Source organism: Silurus meridionalis, chromosome 1, assembly GCF_014805685.1.
Source record: "Silurus meridionalis isolate SWU-2019-XX chromosome 1, ASM1480568v1, whole genome shotgun sequence".
NCBI lineage: Eukaryota > Metazoa > Chordata > Actinopteri > Siluriformes > Siluridae > Silurus > Silurus meridionalis.
Genome location: NC_060884.1, coordinates 24,059,981 through 24,072,330, shown reverse-complemented (window position 1 = coordinate 24,072,330; position 12,350 = coordinate 24,059,981). Strand labels below are relative to the sequence as shown.

Sequence of the window (12,350 nt, the reverse complement as noted above, 5' to 3'; positions counted from 1 at the left end):
AGCAGGACTGCTGATTGTCGGGAAAATCCTCAAGTGGATTATGGTGCTGTTTTCACTCTTAAAAAGAAAGCACATACAGTTTATTATTAGAATAACGACTAATGTTAAAAAGCTCATCATCGACTGACTGAGCTGGATTATTAAATTCGAGCTGAAATACTTCTACCAGGGAACACAGATGACTTAAATCTATGGGAAGTTAAAATACTATTACTATGCATTAGTCCCTGGTACATTTTCTGCTCTGTGACCACTGGCCATATGGAAGATATAGGAAGAAATATAAAGCCAGCGAGTCTCCTAACAGAGTTCGCTGTAATAGTTCAGCGAGCACAATTCATCATCACAACTATCCTTAAATTCTGCATCATTTTATGCGTGGTACCTTTAAAGTTAAACTATTAAATGTGTTTTTTTAAATTTTTTATTATTAGAATACATATGCAAAGATAAAATGCTTTAGGAGTGACTGCAACAAACGTGCATGACGTGATTACTATGAACTGCGTGTTTGTCTGTGTGTTTGTGTGTGTGTGTGTGTGTGTGTGTGTGTGTGTGTGTGTGTGTGTGTGTATTAAGCATTGTATTAAGCGTGAGAATATTTCAAAATGCAGCCACAATATATCAGATGAGTTAGGATTATATAAGTGTGTGTGTGTGTGTGTGTGTGTGTGTGTGTGTGTGTGTGAGAGAGAGAGAGAGAGTGTATGAGAATAGAATAGACTCAGAGGTCAGTGGTGGCCTTGGCAGTGAGGGCCTGGATGCGGCTGGTGTTGCAGTTCTTGCAGAGAACATGACCATCCAGTGGGTAGCAGCCCTGATTATCACCCTCAGACAGCAGACAGCCACAGTCCTGCACGACACACACACACACATTTAAGTGGCATCCAAAACAATTATTTATTGCAGCTAATTTATGATGTGTTTACACCAAACTCTAAGCTAAATATGAGTCTCAAATGGAAACCCTCAGTCTCTGTTAGTCTGTAAATTACAAGTTATAGTTTTTAATTAAAAAAAGGCAGCACAAATTATAGGGACCAGTCAAATGTCCCCATAAGGTTCGAAATTGTCAGATATTCCTTCACATTTAGGGACATTTAGGGTCAGTACTAAAAGCAAAAAACATGGACACACACACACACACACAAACACACTCATACACGCACCTCGCAGCGGTAGCACTGCACATGGAAATCTCGGTCCAGGGCCACAATGCGCACCGTTTCCTCCTGGCCAGGAGCAGGCATTATGGGCTCTTTACACACAGAGCAACGAGGGGCAAACTTCCTGCAGGGGGACACAGACAGAACTTGCTCTAGTCCACACACACACACACACCAGTGAAATACTGCTCTTTTCTTAATAATCATAATGTAACTAGAAATCCAAATCATGGCAAATGTGAGTGTAACCTGGTGTAAAATAGTGCAATTGAAAAATAATAAGAGGGTGGAATTTCAATACATAGATTAACCAAAGGTGTAGTCAGGGGATCTCAAGTATAAGAGGGGAAATCTGATCTGAAGTGCTGGCAGCTAAAAGCCTGTGTGTGTGTGTGTTCATTTCAGAGCATAACACAAGAATTACATAATCCAATTTCTTCCCTCCAGAAATAAGTACAGCAACTAATGGTATTTAATCGATCTTAGTAGACGTTCGGTATCATTAGATACAGTATATTTAAAAATATTCTTAGCATATATTCAGCCTAAAGTATACAGTATACTGATTTGTTCATCTCTATCTGTACAGAATAGTACTTATAGACAAAGAATGTCAAGCTAATAACATTAATGCTGTTCATACAAAAAAAATTGAATGCAATATTTGAGAAAAGTGGCATAGAACACAACTCAGCACTAACAAAACTCAACTGTTATAGCCGTTTCTGGTAACCTGAACAAAAAAAAACGCTGCATCCAACCAAGATTAGTACTTTGAAGTGAACATTACACCACTAAATTGCAGCTGCACATACACATGCATTAAGCCATTTACAGTATATTATATTAAAATGCAGCTGTATTAATATGTAACTAATAAAAAAGACACAATAACTTCTTAGGAATTTCCTGCAATTGGCCTCACATTATACTGGAGAGCATTACCTCAAATATTCTCTGCTTTCAACGCTCATTCTGCTCAGTTTGTTACTGTTTCTGCACAACCAGGTGATGTGAATTCAGACAAACCCCTGTGGCTTTTAATTCTCTAGCTATTTAAGCAGGTGGTTTGAAAAACTCTGTCTCACACATTCAGGGGAAATGTACAAAAGGAACAGAGACGTATGAAGAGGAGGCTGGTGAGGATGTGAAGACAAAAACTGGCTATATGGTCTATCCAGGTGAGGGAACTTCTACATTGATTTGGTAGGAAGTGGAGAGTGGTGACCGAGGAGAACCACAAAAACAATGCCGAAACCTGGCTGTTCCTCGACACAAAGGCATTTCTGAGGTCGCAAGTAACAGCTTCTGTGTCAAACTTTTCAGTTCCTCAACAGGTAGCTTTTGTCCTCTACCCCATACAAGTTTTGCTTCCGGTTTTCTTTGTAACACAATAGTCTCTTTTAAGGAACTTGTTTGTTTGCTTGCAATTTTTAGGTAAAGATAGACCTTTCTGTATAAGGCAGCTGTACTGGCCATGAAAAAAAAATTACCATAGAACATCATTTAGTGTTCCAGCACTGCTCGACTGGTACCACCTTCTATCAGAATGAGAGGTAAGTATACTTCAAGGCTCTTCTTTGTTCTGGCACCGAGGTGGTGAAATGAACTTCCCCTAGACGTCTGTACAGCTGAGTCCCTGACTATGTTTAAGCCACGGTTGAAGACCTACCTCTTTCTAAAACACTTAAATTAGCACTTTCCAAGTTTCTTTGTAGAAATCAAGAGTTGTATTTATATTAAGTTTGTAATTTTGCGTACCAGTGTAGATTTATTTATTGCTAAAGACTCAAAGCACTTTTGTACGTCGCTCTGGACAAGGGCGTCTGCTAAATGCCGCAAATGTAAATTTAGTAAGAAATCACTTCTGCTCTTTAGTAAAGGGTTTTGGTTTCAAGGGCACATAGCAGAATTTGTTGGATTGTATGTGTATATGTCTGTATGTATTTACGCCTTGGGTGGTTCCATGAAATTCCGGAGTAAGAACGGGCGCTTTGAGGATGGATTAGACTGTAGTTAATGTCAACAGTCTCCTACACTGACTCAGGACTACTTTACGCTTCTGATCATCATCACTGTACCCCGCAACATCTTATATCTGCTATAAATGGACATTCGGTGCAACCCAGATGAGGATGGGTTCCCTCTTGAGTCTGGTTCCTCTCAAGGTTTCTTCCTTATGCCATCTCGGGGAGTTTTTTCTTGCCACAGTCGCCATTGGCTCAATCATCAGGGACGAACTTACACTTATAAAGAACATATTCACTTTTAATCACCACATTATCTGTGTAAAGCTGCTTTGAGACAATGTTTATTGTTAAAAGCGCTATACAAATAAAAATGAATTGAACTGAATATGTATGTGTGTGTGTGTGTGTGTGGTTGATTAATGTTACTTGTGAAAATCCTCGATGCAGTGGATGTGGTTGGAGGCATCCACGGTGAAAGGAATGCCATCCAGGCTCCGGTGACACACCACACAGGTAAAGCAGTGTGGGTGGTATGCTTTACCCGTCGCCCGCAGAATCCTCTCCATGATGGGCTTACTGCAGATGTTACAGGTCTCCAAGGTGTTCTGAAGATACACACAAACACACAAAATCCAACGTTACTATTCATCATTATAGTTGAGAAAGGTTTATTTTTTAAACATATTTTAATATACTAAATACACATTTCTAAAATCCACTCATAAAAAAAAAAAAAAAAAAATCCTCCATCGCCATTGCAAGATTCAATATCCATGAAAAAGAATGCTGTGTTCTAATCAGGCTTCTTATGTAAAAGCACTTAGTTAAGCATGAGAGCTACACGGATGCATGAAAGCAAAATGCAACCTTTTGATATGTGAGCGAACAGAAAGAGAAAGGAGTGGAAAAATGATTTTATTATGCATAGATCACATTTAATAACTTGGGTTCTTTATTATAAGTAGTAGTAGCAGCAGTATTCCTACTAGTAGTCTCTGTAATGTTCTTATTTGAGAAGTAATGCAAAATATTTAGTATGAAGCATATTAATATAACAAAAGGTTGGTCATTAAAAATAAAAATTTAAATATGCAATACAAAGCAAAAAAAAAAAGGTTTCAATCATTCATCTCAATTACTTGCTGAACTATGAACATTCTAGGTAAAAAAAAAAAAAAAATTACACAAAAACAGCTATCAAGTTGCACAACAGAAAAATTATTAGAAGCTCGCAAGTTTGATTCCTGATAATAATCACAGCCGCCAGTAGACAGGATCCAAGGATGAAAAACTGTCTATAATCTCTATATAATCCAATGTTGATCACAAGGATATTATGGTAATAGCGTTAGCTGTTAGCTCATGTTGGGAGCCTGTCATAAATTTGGAAACACCTAGTCATTTATGTTTTTTTGAGAGAAATTCATGTTCCTTGTATTCATAAAATGCAAAAACACAAGAATGACAGAAAAAAAAGTTATGTGGACAGATGTTTCCAAATTTGACTTCTATGGTTCTAACAGAAAAACTTGTTTAAGACGAAGAACAGGAAAGAAGATGATACCAGGCTGGCACATATGCACAGCCAAACATGGAGGTAGAAGCTTAATGGTTTGGGTTTGTTTCGGTGCAGGGAAGGTTGGAGCCTTATTCTGGGATGGAAAGTAATCCTAAAACAACATGGCTACCTTTCCTTTGCTGGAATTGCATTGCAATCCAGATGTCTGGACTGCAGATAATTGAAATCAACTTCACTGTACAGCAAAAAGCATACGTCCAAGCTCTGTAAACATTATTTAGAGAGCAAACAGTCTGCAGAAGTGTTACCCCATCATGGAATGACCTGCCCAGTCGCCACACCTGAATCGTGTTAAACTGCTCTGGGATGAACTGGATCACAGGGTCAGAAAGAAATATCCAGCTGGTGAGGAGCTGTCTTTATGTGTCCCAGAGGAATCATGCCCCAGCTTCCACCATCCCTTCACTAAAAACCGTAGTAAAATTGTTTATGCTTTCCAAAATGTATATTCTTATAAAATAGTTCCCTGTTGTTGTTTTTTGGCAAAAATCAACAGCAAAATCTTTAAAAGGTCACCAGAGGGATAATTGGAAGATTACATGCTGTCTGAAGTGAAAGTGATGAGGATTTACAGCAGGCCTGCTCCTTCAGCTGAATGCAGTAATCAGGAGATCAGTGCGATATGCCAGAACTAGACCATTAGACCATACAAAGCTTTTAAAACAAACTCATGAACAGATGTCACAACCTGTCGCTGTCTTATGCATACGCCATTCAGCTCTACTGCTGAACAAACTGAACTCCAGGTGAGGGGTCTGCCAATAAATTGTGCTGGTGAGTAAACAGCTAGCAGGGAATTCGGTTTTATAGTCCATCTGTAAACAATCACGCACATCTCACTTTTCTGTGACAGAAAAGTGCATGACGGAGGCCACTGATCCAGCCCCTGTAATGGATATCATCTTATCACTTACTCTTAAACATTTCAGAAAGGCAGATATGGAGTACGGCTCATAAATGAAAGCAAGAATGGCAGCCAGTCTGATTAGCTGCTCTCTCAGTCGTAAACAAAGTAATCTTTCACTCACCCCCTCCTTCTGCTGGAGGCAGGACAGTAAATATGTCGACTTTCTGATGACTGTGGCCTTTTCCCTTGGCCATGAGCGCTGGGCACCGTGCCCGCTCATGACTTCTCTTTTCCTCTGCATCGCTCTTATTATTGCCCACCTCGAGCTGAGGATTTGTTATGGCCATATTTAATGCCCAACAATCCATTTTCTCTTCTGACCAGCCTCACAATTACAGCAAACAATGACAAATCATCTGAGGATTGTCAATTACAGTCGCCTCGCTTTCGGATAGAGATTTGTGTGTGTAGGCGTGTGTGTGTGTGTGTGTGATTCCTAGATCTCTCTCTTCTAGGTTCAGTAATCTTGCTGAATCTCTTTTGGCATGAAGCCATGAAGTAGCAGTTGTTCTCTCTGGCATGGTTCAAATGATACTTTCAGAGTGTGGAATGTGTCTGTGTGTGTACACGTGGCATAGCTGAGCTTCATCATGCAAAATCGTCCAAAAAACAGTGCTGCAGTTCTTCAAACACTCAGATGCCAAAGATTAAGAGAAAAAGTCACTTTTGGTTAATCCCTAGGCCACAGAAGTCGTCTAACTGTGCAGAGGTCACACATTGACCTTTGACATCATTCTCCGAACTTTAAAAGTCAAAGAGCTCAAATGTTTACACACCAAGAATAATGAGTTTCTGGTGCTGTCGAGTCCACCATCTCTTTATTTCTCTCCTTCCTCCCAAACGTGTAATAATAAAACGTGTCAACATTGTTGGTAAACAGGAGTTGCTATGGGAGAACAATCTTCATTTGCCACAAGGCATGGAAAAGGAATAGCCTTTATAAGCCTTTTAAAGTATTTAATAAGATGTCTACTGTGAGTCCATGCCTCAGGTCCTTAGTCAAAAAAAAGAGAAGAGACAGACAGAGAGATGGATAAAGAGAGAGGGACAGCGAGTGAGAGAGAAAGTGTTCTCAGTGTTAAATGCTTAACAGATTCACCTGAAGCATTTCTTTAGAATGTATGTATAGTGCTACAAGTGTGTACACACAATCACACACAAGCACACACAAACCCTAACCTTTACATGTTAATCATTCAGCACCTCTAAACAGATGTTTCAGACACTGTCCTTGCGCAACTGTTTTCGGCCCAAGTGTTTAACAATGACGTCAAAGCAGTCCAGATTTACACACCGTGATTTACTAACCAGCAATAACTTTCCAGTACGCTCTAAGAAAAAAATAAACCCATAAAGTATTTTCAATAGCAACACTGGAGCAGACCCAGAAGACTGCCACTGCCACTAGAGGGCACTGGCTATCTGTGCCTCTAAAATATAAAGTCGAACGATGTAATGTTTTTTTTTTTTCCCTGCCTCACATTTCTCTAAGTGTTTATCCAGAAGGCTAAACAAATGTCTATGTGGATGAGGTGAAGTGAATTTAGGTCAGAGAGCTTGTCGCTGAACCGAGGGCCGAGCAGAGTGTGTCGGAGTCAATTGTGGCCTCTCGTCTCCCACACAGTGTTTTCAATTTCCTGGCAAAATGCTTGGTCTTTCTCTTTCTTTCTCCGTTTCTCATTCCGTTTATCAGACACTCGAGCAGTGCAGCTTGAAAAACACTGCGCTTTATATAGATGCACTTTTGATCATCCAGAAGCTGATAATAGGAGATAAAAATCTGATTCACAAGTCCGGCTCAACCAAACGCCTTTCATTTTTATTTTTTTATCATTTTTTAATATGATCATTTTATCCAGACATAGAAAGGTTTCAATGAAGCATAAAATCACAAGTGATGGAGTAACTTAACACAAAAATGTATGAATGTCTGTATATGTGTGTGAGAGAGACACAGGATAACTGAAATTCATAAAGGAACTCTTTTTTTTGTCCTCTCGCAGATGCGTGCACAAGCATGTAAAGCAGTGCACTCCATGTGTACTTAAGCAAAATACTTCAAACTTGCTGAATGTCTCTTTTGATATGAGGCTGTATCTGTTTTGCATAGTTTTCTGGTCAGCTGAATAACATTAATTTATTCTGCAGGAAATATCCAACTATCTTTACACTTTTCAATGTCTGCCTGTATGTTTCTTTTCTTTTTTTATTGTGATATTCTGAAAAATAACTGTGACAAGAGTCCTGATAAAAAAAAAAAATCTTTATAAACATTTGACTATCGTGTTCTTGTATTGAATCTCAGAGAGATTTCACCTATTTAAGGAAAAAAAACACCATGGACATGCTGTTACTATATAAACACTGAAGTGTTTTATTCCTCATATATCACCGCAATTTTGCAATGATTTAGGTTTACTGTTTTTTTTATGCATTTTTTACACGGTTACATTTCATGTTGTGGAAAGTCCATTGGAAAAAGTCCATTAGAATAGTAAGTTCCTGTCATCTCTCATGTTACACCATCTATATTAGGTTTTCTTTTGTTCCCTATGCTGAGGTTAATAGTGCAAAAAAAGTGCAGCTTGTCATTTTACTGGTGTTTTCCTGTGAAAACTTTAAGGAACAGTTTTATCTTTGAGATAAAAAATTGCAAAATAAACCTAAACAAATAAAGTAAACAAAATCAACCAATTAACTATATATATATATATATATATATATATATATATATATATATATTTTTTTTTCCTTTTTTTTGTTAGAGAAAACTTTGTGAAAAATACGATGCCCATCATATCAATCCCTGTGTAAGCTGTCACAAAAGAAAGATTAATATTAGAAACTAGAAAACATGATTTGCCTTGAAGTTGAAGTAGTATCAGAGTTGGTGCTATCAAAAACAAATCAACACTTAATAAATCTTCTAATTAATTAGAATGAAGCATATGCTACATGTGCTGTGGTGTAAAATAAAGTGCATGCTTGAACCTGATCCCTCTACTGTTGCTCAAAGCCAGTGAACGCCGGTTTATCATTAACTTTAAAGCAATGTCTCCTCAAGTGGAAAAAGAAGGAAAATATTTGTTATAAAATTTGGGAAAATGTTGAATGAGGGCAGTGTGGATGCTTCAATCACAATCTGGGATGGCAAAAACTATAAATGTAGGGGAATGGGCAGAGGACAGTGGGCTGGACGTAGGTTAAATGAGAAGTCAGAGCATCAGGCATGCTGTGACCTTCTCAAAGTCTCTCAAGGGTTCCTCCTGATTTTTTTCGTTCCTCAGGGAGTTTTTCCCTTGCTCCTACCAGCTCTGGCCAGGTCATTAAAAATCTAAATCTACATTTAGTTTTGTGTAAAGCTGCTTTTTAAGGGTGACTACTGTGAAAGGTGCTATACAATTAAAATTGAATTGAACTGAACCCTCAGAGAGGTTGTAAATGGCAAGGGACCGACAGTAGACGGCTTTCAGAACAGGTGAAAAAGAAAGGCCAGGCTTTCACTCGGAGCCTGTGATGCATTAGTTGTAAGAGCTGCTTAGTGTGGCTATAATGCAGACAGATGAATGACTTGTACAGGCATTTCTCTGGCTTTTTTAGTCTCGATGTTCAATCAGAAAGCCATGGCACTGCGATCCTAACATGCCAGATATCCCTATGACTTCAGTGACTAAACCTGAAAGTGTTAGTGACAGCTAACAGCATAAAACAAGATGAAACTTTTTTTTTTTACTTTGGTTTAGGGCTGCAACCATGGATTATTTTGATAATCGATCAATCTGACAATTATTTTTCGATTAATCAATTATTCGAATAATCTATAAATACAAAACCCTAATTCAATGTATTTATATATAAAAGTGTACTTTAAAAGATGCAAAAGACACATATTGAGTTTAATTATCTGTAATTTAGACATTTTTAAGCTTATTGTGGCTGCCTGAGGAGTGTATGGGGGATTTCTCTTTTCAAAAAATTTGCTCATGCTGGGCTGTTTCTGTAAAAAAAACAAAAACAAAAAACAGCATTTTAGTACAATGTGTGTAAATCAACATTTGTATTGTTTTTAATGATAATTGCAGGATTCAAGTTGACAACCATGCTTAAAATAATCAATATTAAATATAATACAACATTGTTTGACAATTTCTATTGAAAGAAAAACACATTTTGTTCAGTTAGGTATAAGCATCTAGAATAAAAAATTAAAATAACTAAAATTTTATTACATTTTCTATAATAATTAAATGATATATGCACAAATTAAATATACAAACATTGAAAACAAGCATTTGAACATAGTTAAGCCACAGTAAATCATGTTTGAAAACAAAGAAGGTACTGTTGTAGTAAACAAATGCTATAAAAAGAGAATGGAACGGAGAAAAGCAGCAAGCTAACAGGCTTAATTTAAAACAAAAGAAAAAAATATTCTAGTCACTGATGTGGTAAAAAAAAAAAATTATCGGTTGTTTATTTGCTTATTTGTTTAATTATTTGCTGCTTTTAGATTTAGTGTTTGTTCGCACCGTTTTAATTGAATCCATCACTATGTTGTGAGCGAGGTGATTGCGCAACCTGAGTCACGACAGAACAGATCCAGTGCGACTGTCCCGAAGTTAACAAACAGTTCACACAATAGCACTTCATTAAACTATACAATTTCTACATGATGAGGATTATAAAGTTTTTGCTTACCGTGCCGATGTTTCGTCTTCATCCGTAACACCAGAGTGTTTTCTTTTCAGGTGCTCGTGCACCACTGTGGCGCTTTCATTCCCAGGCTTCTTTGTTGCGTTTAATATAAAATGCTCCCATGTCTTGGATGACTTGGGACGCACACTTTTTCCTGCTGCCGTTTGACCCTGTGCTCTCCACATTTCCACATCTCCCCTAACTTGAGTGGCCCAACTAAACGATAACGGCATTTATTGTCAATGAATTTCATTATCATATATAATCGATTCGTTTGTTGCAGCCCTACTTCGGTTGTATTATGTAAGAACTTAGAACACAGGATGAATTGATTAAAAAAAAAACAAAAAAAACTCATGCTTAACAACAGAACGATTAATGATACTTAAACGTCACACATCATGACAGCCAATTAGCTAATTTCAGCATAGTTCCTGTATACTACACAAACCTCCTCTTATTTCATCTGCCCCATTCCATTTCTCCTTTCCTTCTCCTGTTTGTTCTCCATCCCTCCCCTATCCTCTATATCCCTTTCTTCATTTCCTTTCAATGAAATCAACGAAGCAGCAAAACACGACTCCTCTGAGCACATGTCCCTGCTTCTTCCTCTGATTACGGAGTAACAAGAGTAACACACACACAGACACAGGCTCTCTCCCTGACTTGTGGTGATACTGCAGGGTCAAACGAGGTTCAGGCATGTTTCTTTGCTAAAGAAATGAAGAAAACGACAAAGAGAGAATGAGACAGAAAAACACACTTAAGATAGGAATGAGGACAAAACAAAAAAAAAGACACATAGATCTCATCCAGAGAGTCATTATTGTAGTGATACCCAGTAAAACAATTCGACCTGTGCTCTAAGCACAGCACTCACACACCCACACGCAAGGTTTCTTCCAGCCCACTGATGGGCTTAGAAACCCATTTCAATGCAAGTGCTTCTTCTAATTGGGTCTCCCCTTTGAGGAATGCCAGTGAGTTAATCACGTCTGAATATACAGAACTCAATTAGGAGCTATGCAAGCTAATGTAGACAAATATGAATATTTCATAACAGGAGAAAGCAGAAAAAGCCTAGAACATAGGCACCGCCTGTGTGTCTGACATTGAGCAAAATGAGGAGGGTGGGCACAACTGCCTGTTTAGTGAGGCTGCTGCTTAGGAGCCATGCCAGAATACAGGCCATATGGAGGCACGCGCCAGAAAGAGCGCCGGAGTGTTTGCATTATGACTAACTGTATATCCATAAGGCCGTGTTAGATGGAAAACAGTGTCAAATCAAATTAAATTAAGTCTGAGAGTGGAAAAAAAAATATACCTCCCACTCTAATTTTAGAAAGTAAACTGGAACTGTATTGCAAAAAAAGTTGATAAAAGTGATCTGCTAATCAACAATGACGACAAAGTGCTATATACATTGCTTAACTCTGAAAAAGTCCACCTGATTTGAGGAAGCGCATGCTCAGCATTGAATTTATTTTTTAGATTAAATTCCACAGTAACAGTCAATGAATATTACAAGAATTTGCCATTTGTCCTATCCATTTCCTTTTTTACCTAGCCTAATAATGTCATCATTTAAATATTTAAAATTGTAAATGGTCTTTTACTATCAAAAACACCTTCCCACTTCCATTTCGCATCAGCCAGCACTCCAAAAGTTAAACACAGACTCAGGATACTCTAAATACTGAAACCCAACAATGTCTCAACTTATTCTCACATATCGGTCACAGTATATGGACAAAAGCACTGGGACACCAGACTTTTTTCAGTTATATGTGCTTCTTCCCTAAACTATTGCAGCAGTTTAGCTGTGGAGGTACACAATTGTATAGGATGAGTTTGGATGCAGTAACATTAAACCTTCGCTGCACCCTTTCCAGCAGAAACGAAGAAGATATGCTTTACATGGGTTAGAGTGGAAGATCTCGAGTAGCCTGCTATAAACTCTGACCTCAACTCTACTGAATATCTTTCGGATGATTTTGAATGCCGACCGCACCCTAGGCCTCCCTACATCAATA

At 38.1% G+C, this 12,350-nt stretch overlaps 1 protein-coding gene across 5 annotated transcripts in view; it reads right to left on the bottom strand.

Annotated features, from left to right (window-relative positions):
• Positions 1 to 408: 408 nt before the first annotated feature.
• The window catches only part of LOC124382710 (LIM domain containing preferred translocation partner in lipoma), a 199,930-nt gene continuing 187,988 nt past the window's right edge, over positions 409 to 12,350 (bottom strand). For all 5 annotated transcript variants that reach the window (XM_046844903.1, XM_046844928.1, XM_046844912.1 and 2 more), the window contains 3 exons: positions 3,563 to 3,741; positions 1,170 to 1,290; positions 409 to 853 (listed from right to left, as the gene is read on the bottom strand). In XM_046844903.1, the coding sequence (XP_046700859.1) occupies positions 725 to 853; positions 1,170 to 1,290; positions 3,563 to 3,741 (429 nt within the window). In that variant the 3' untranslated portion in view covers positions 409 to 724. The remainder of the gene's footprint in view (positions 854 to 1,169; positions 1,291 to 3,562; positions 3,742 to 12,350) is intronic.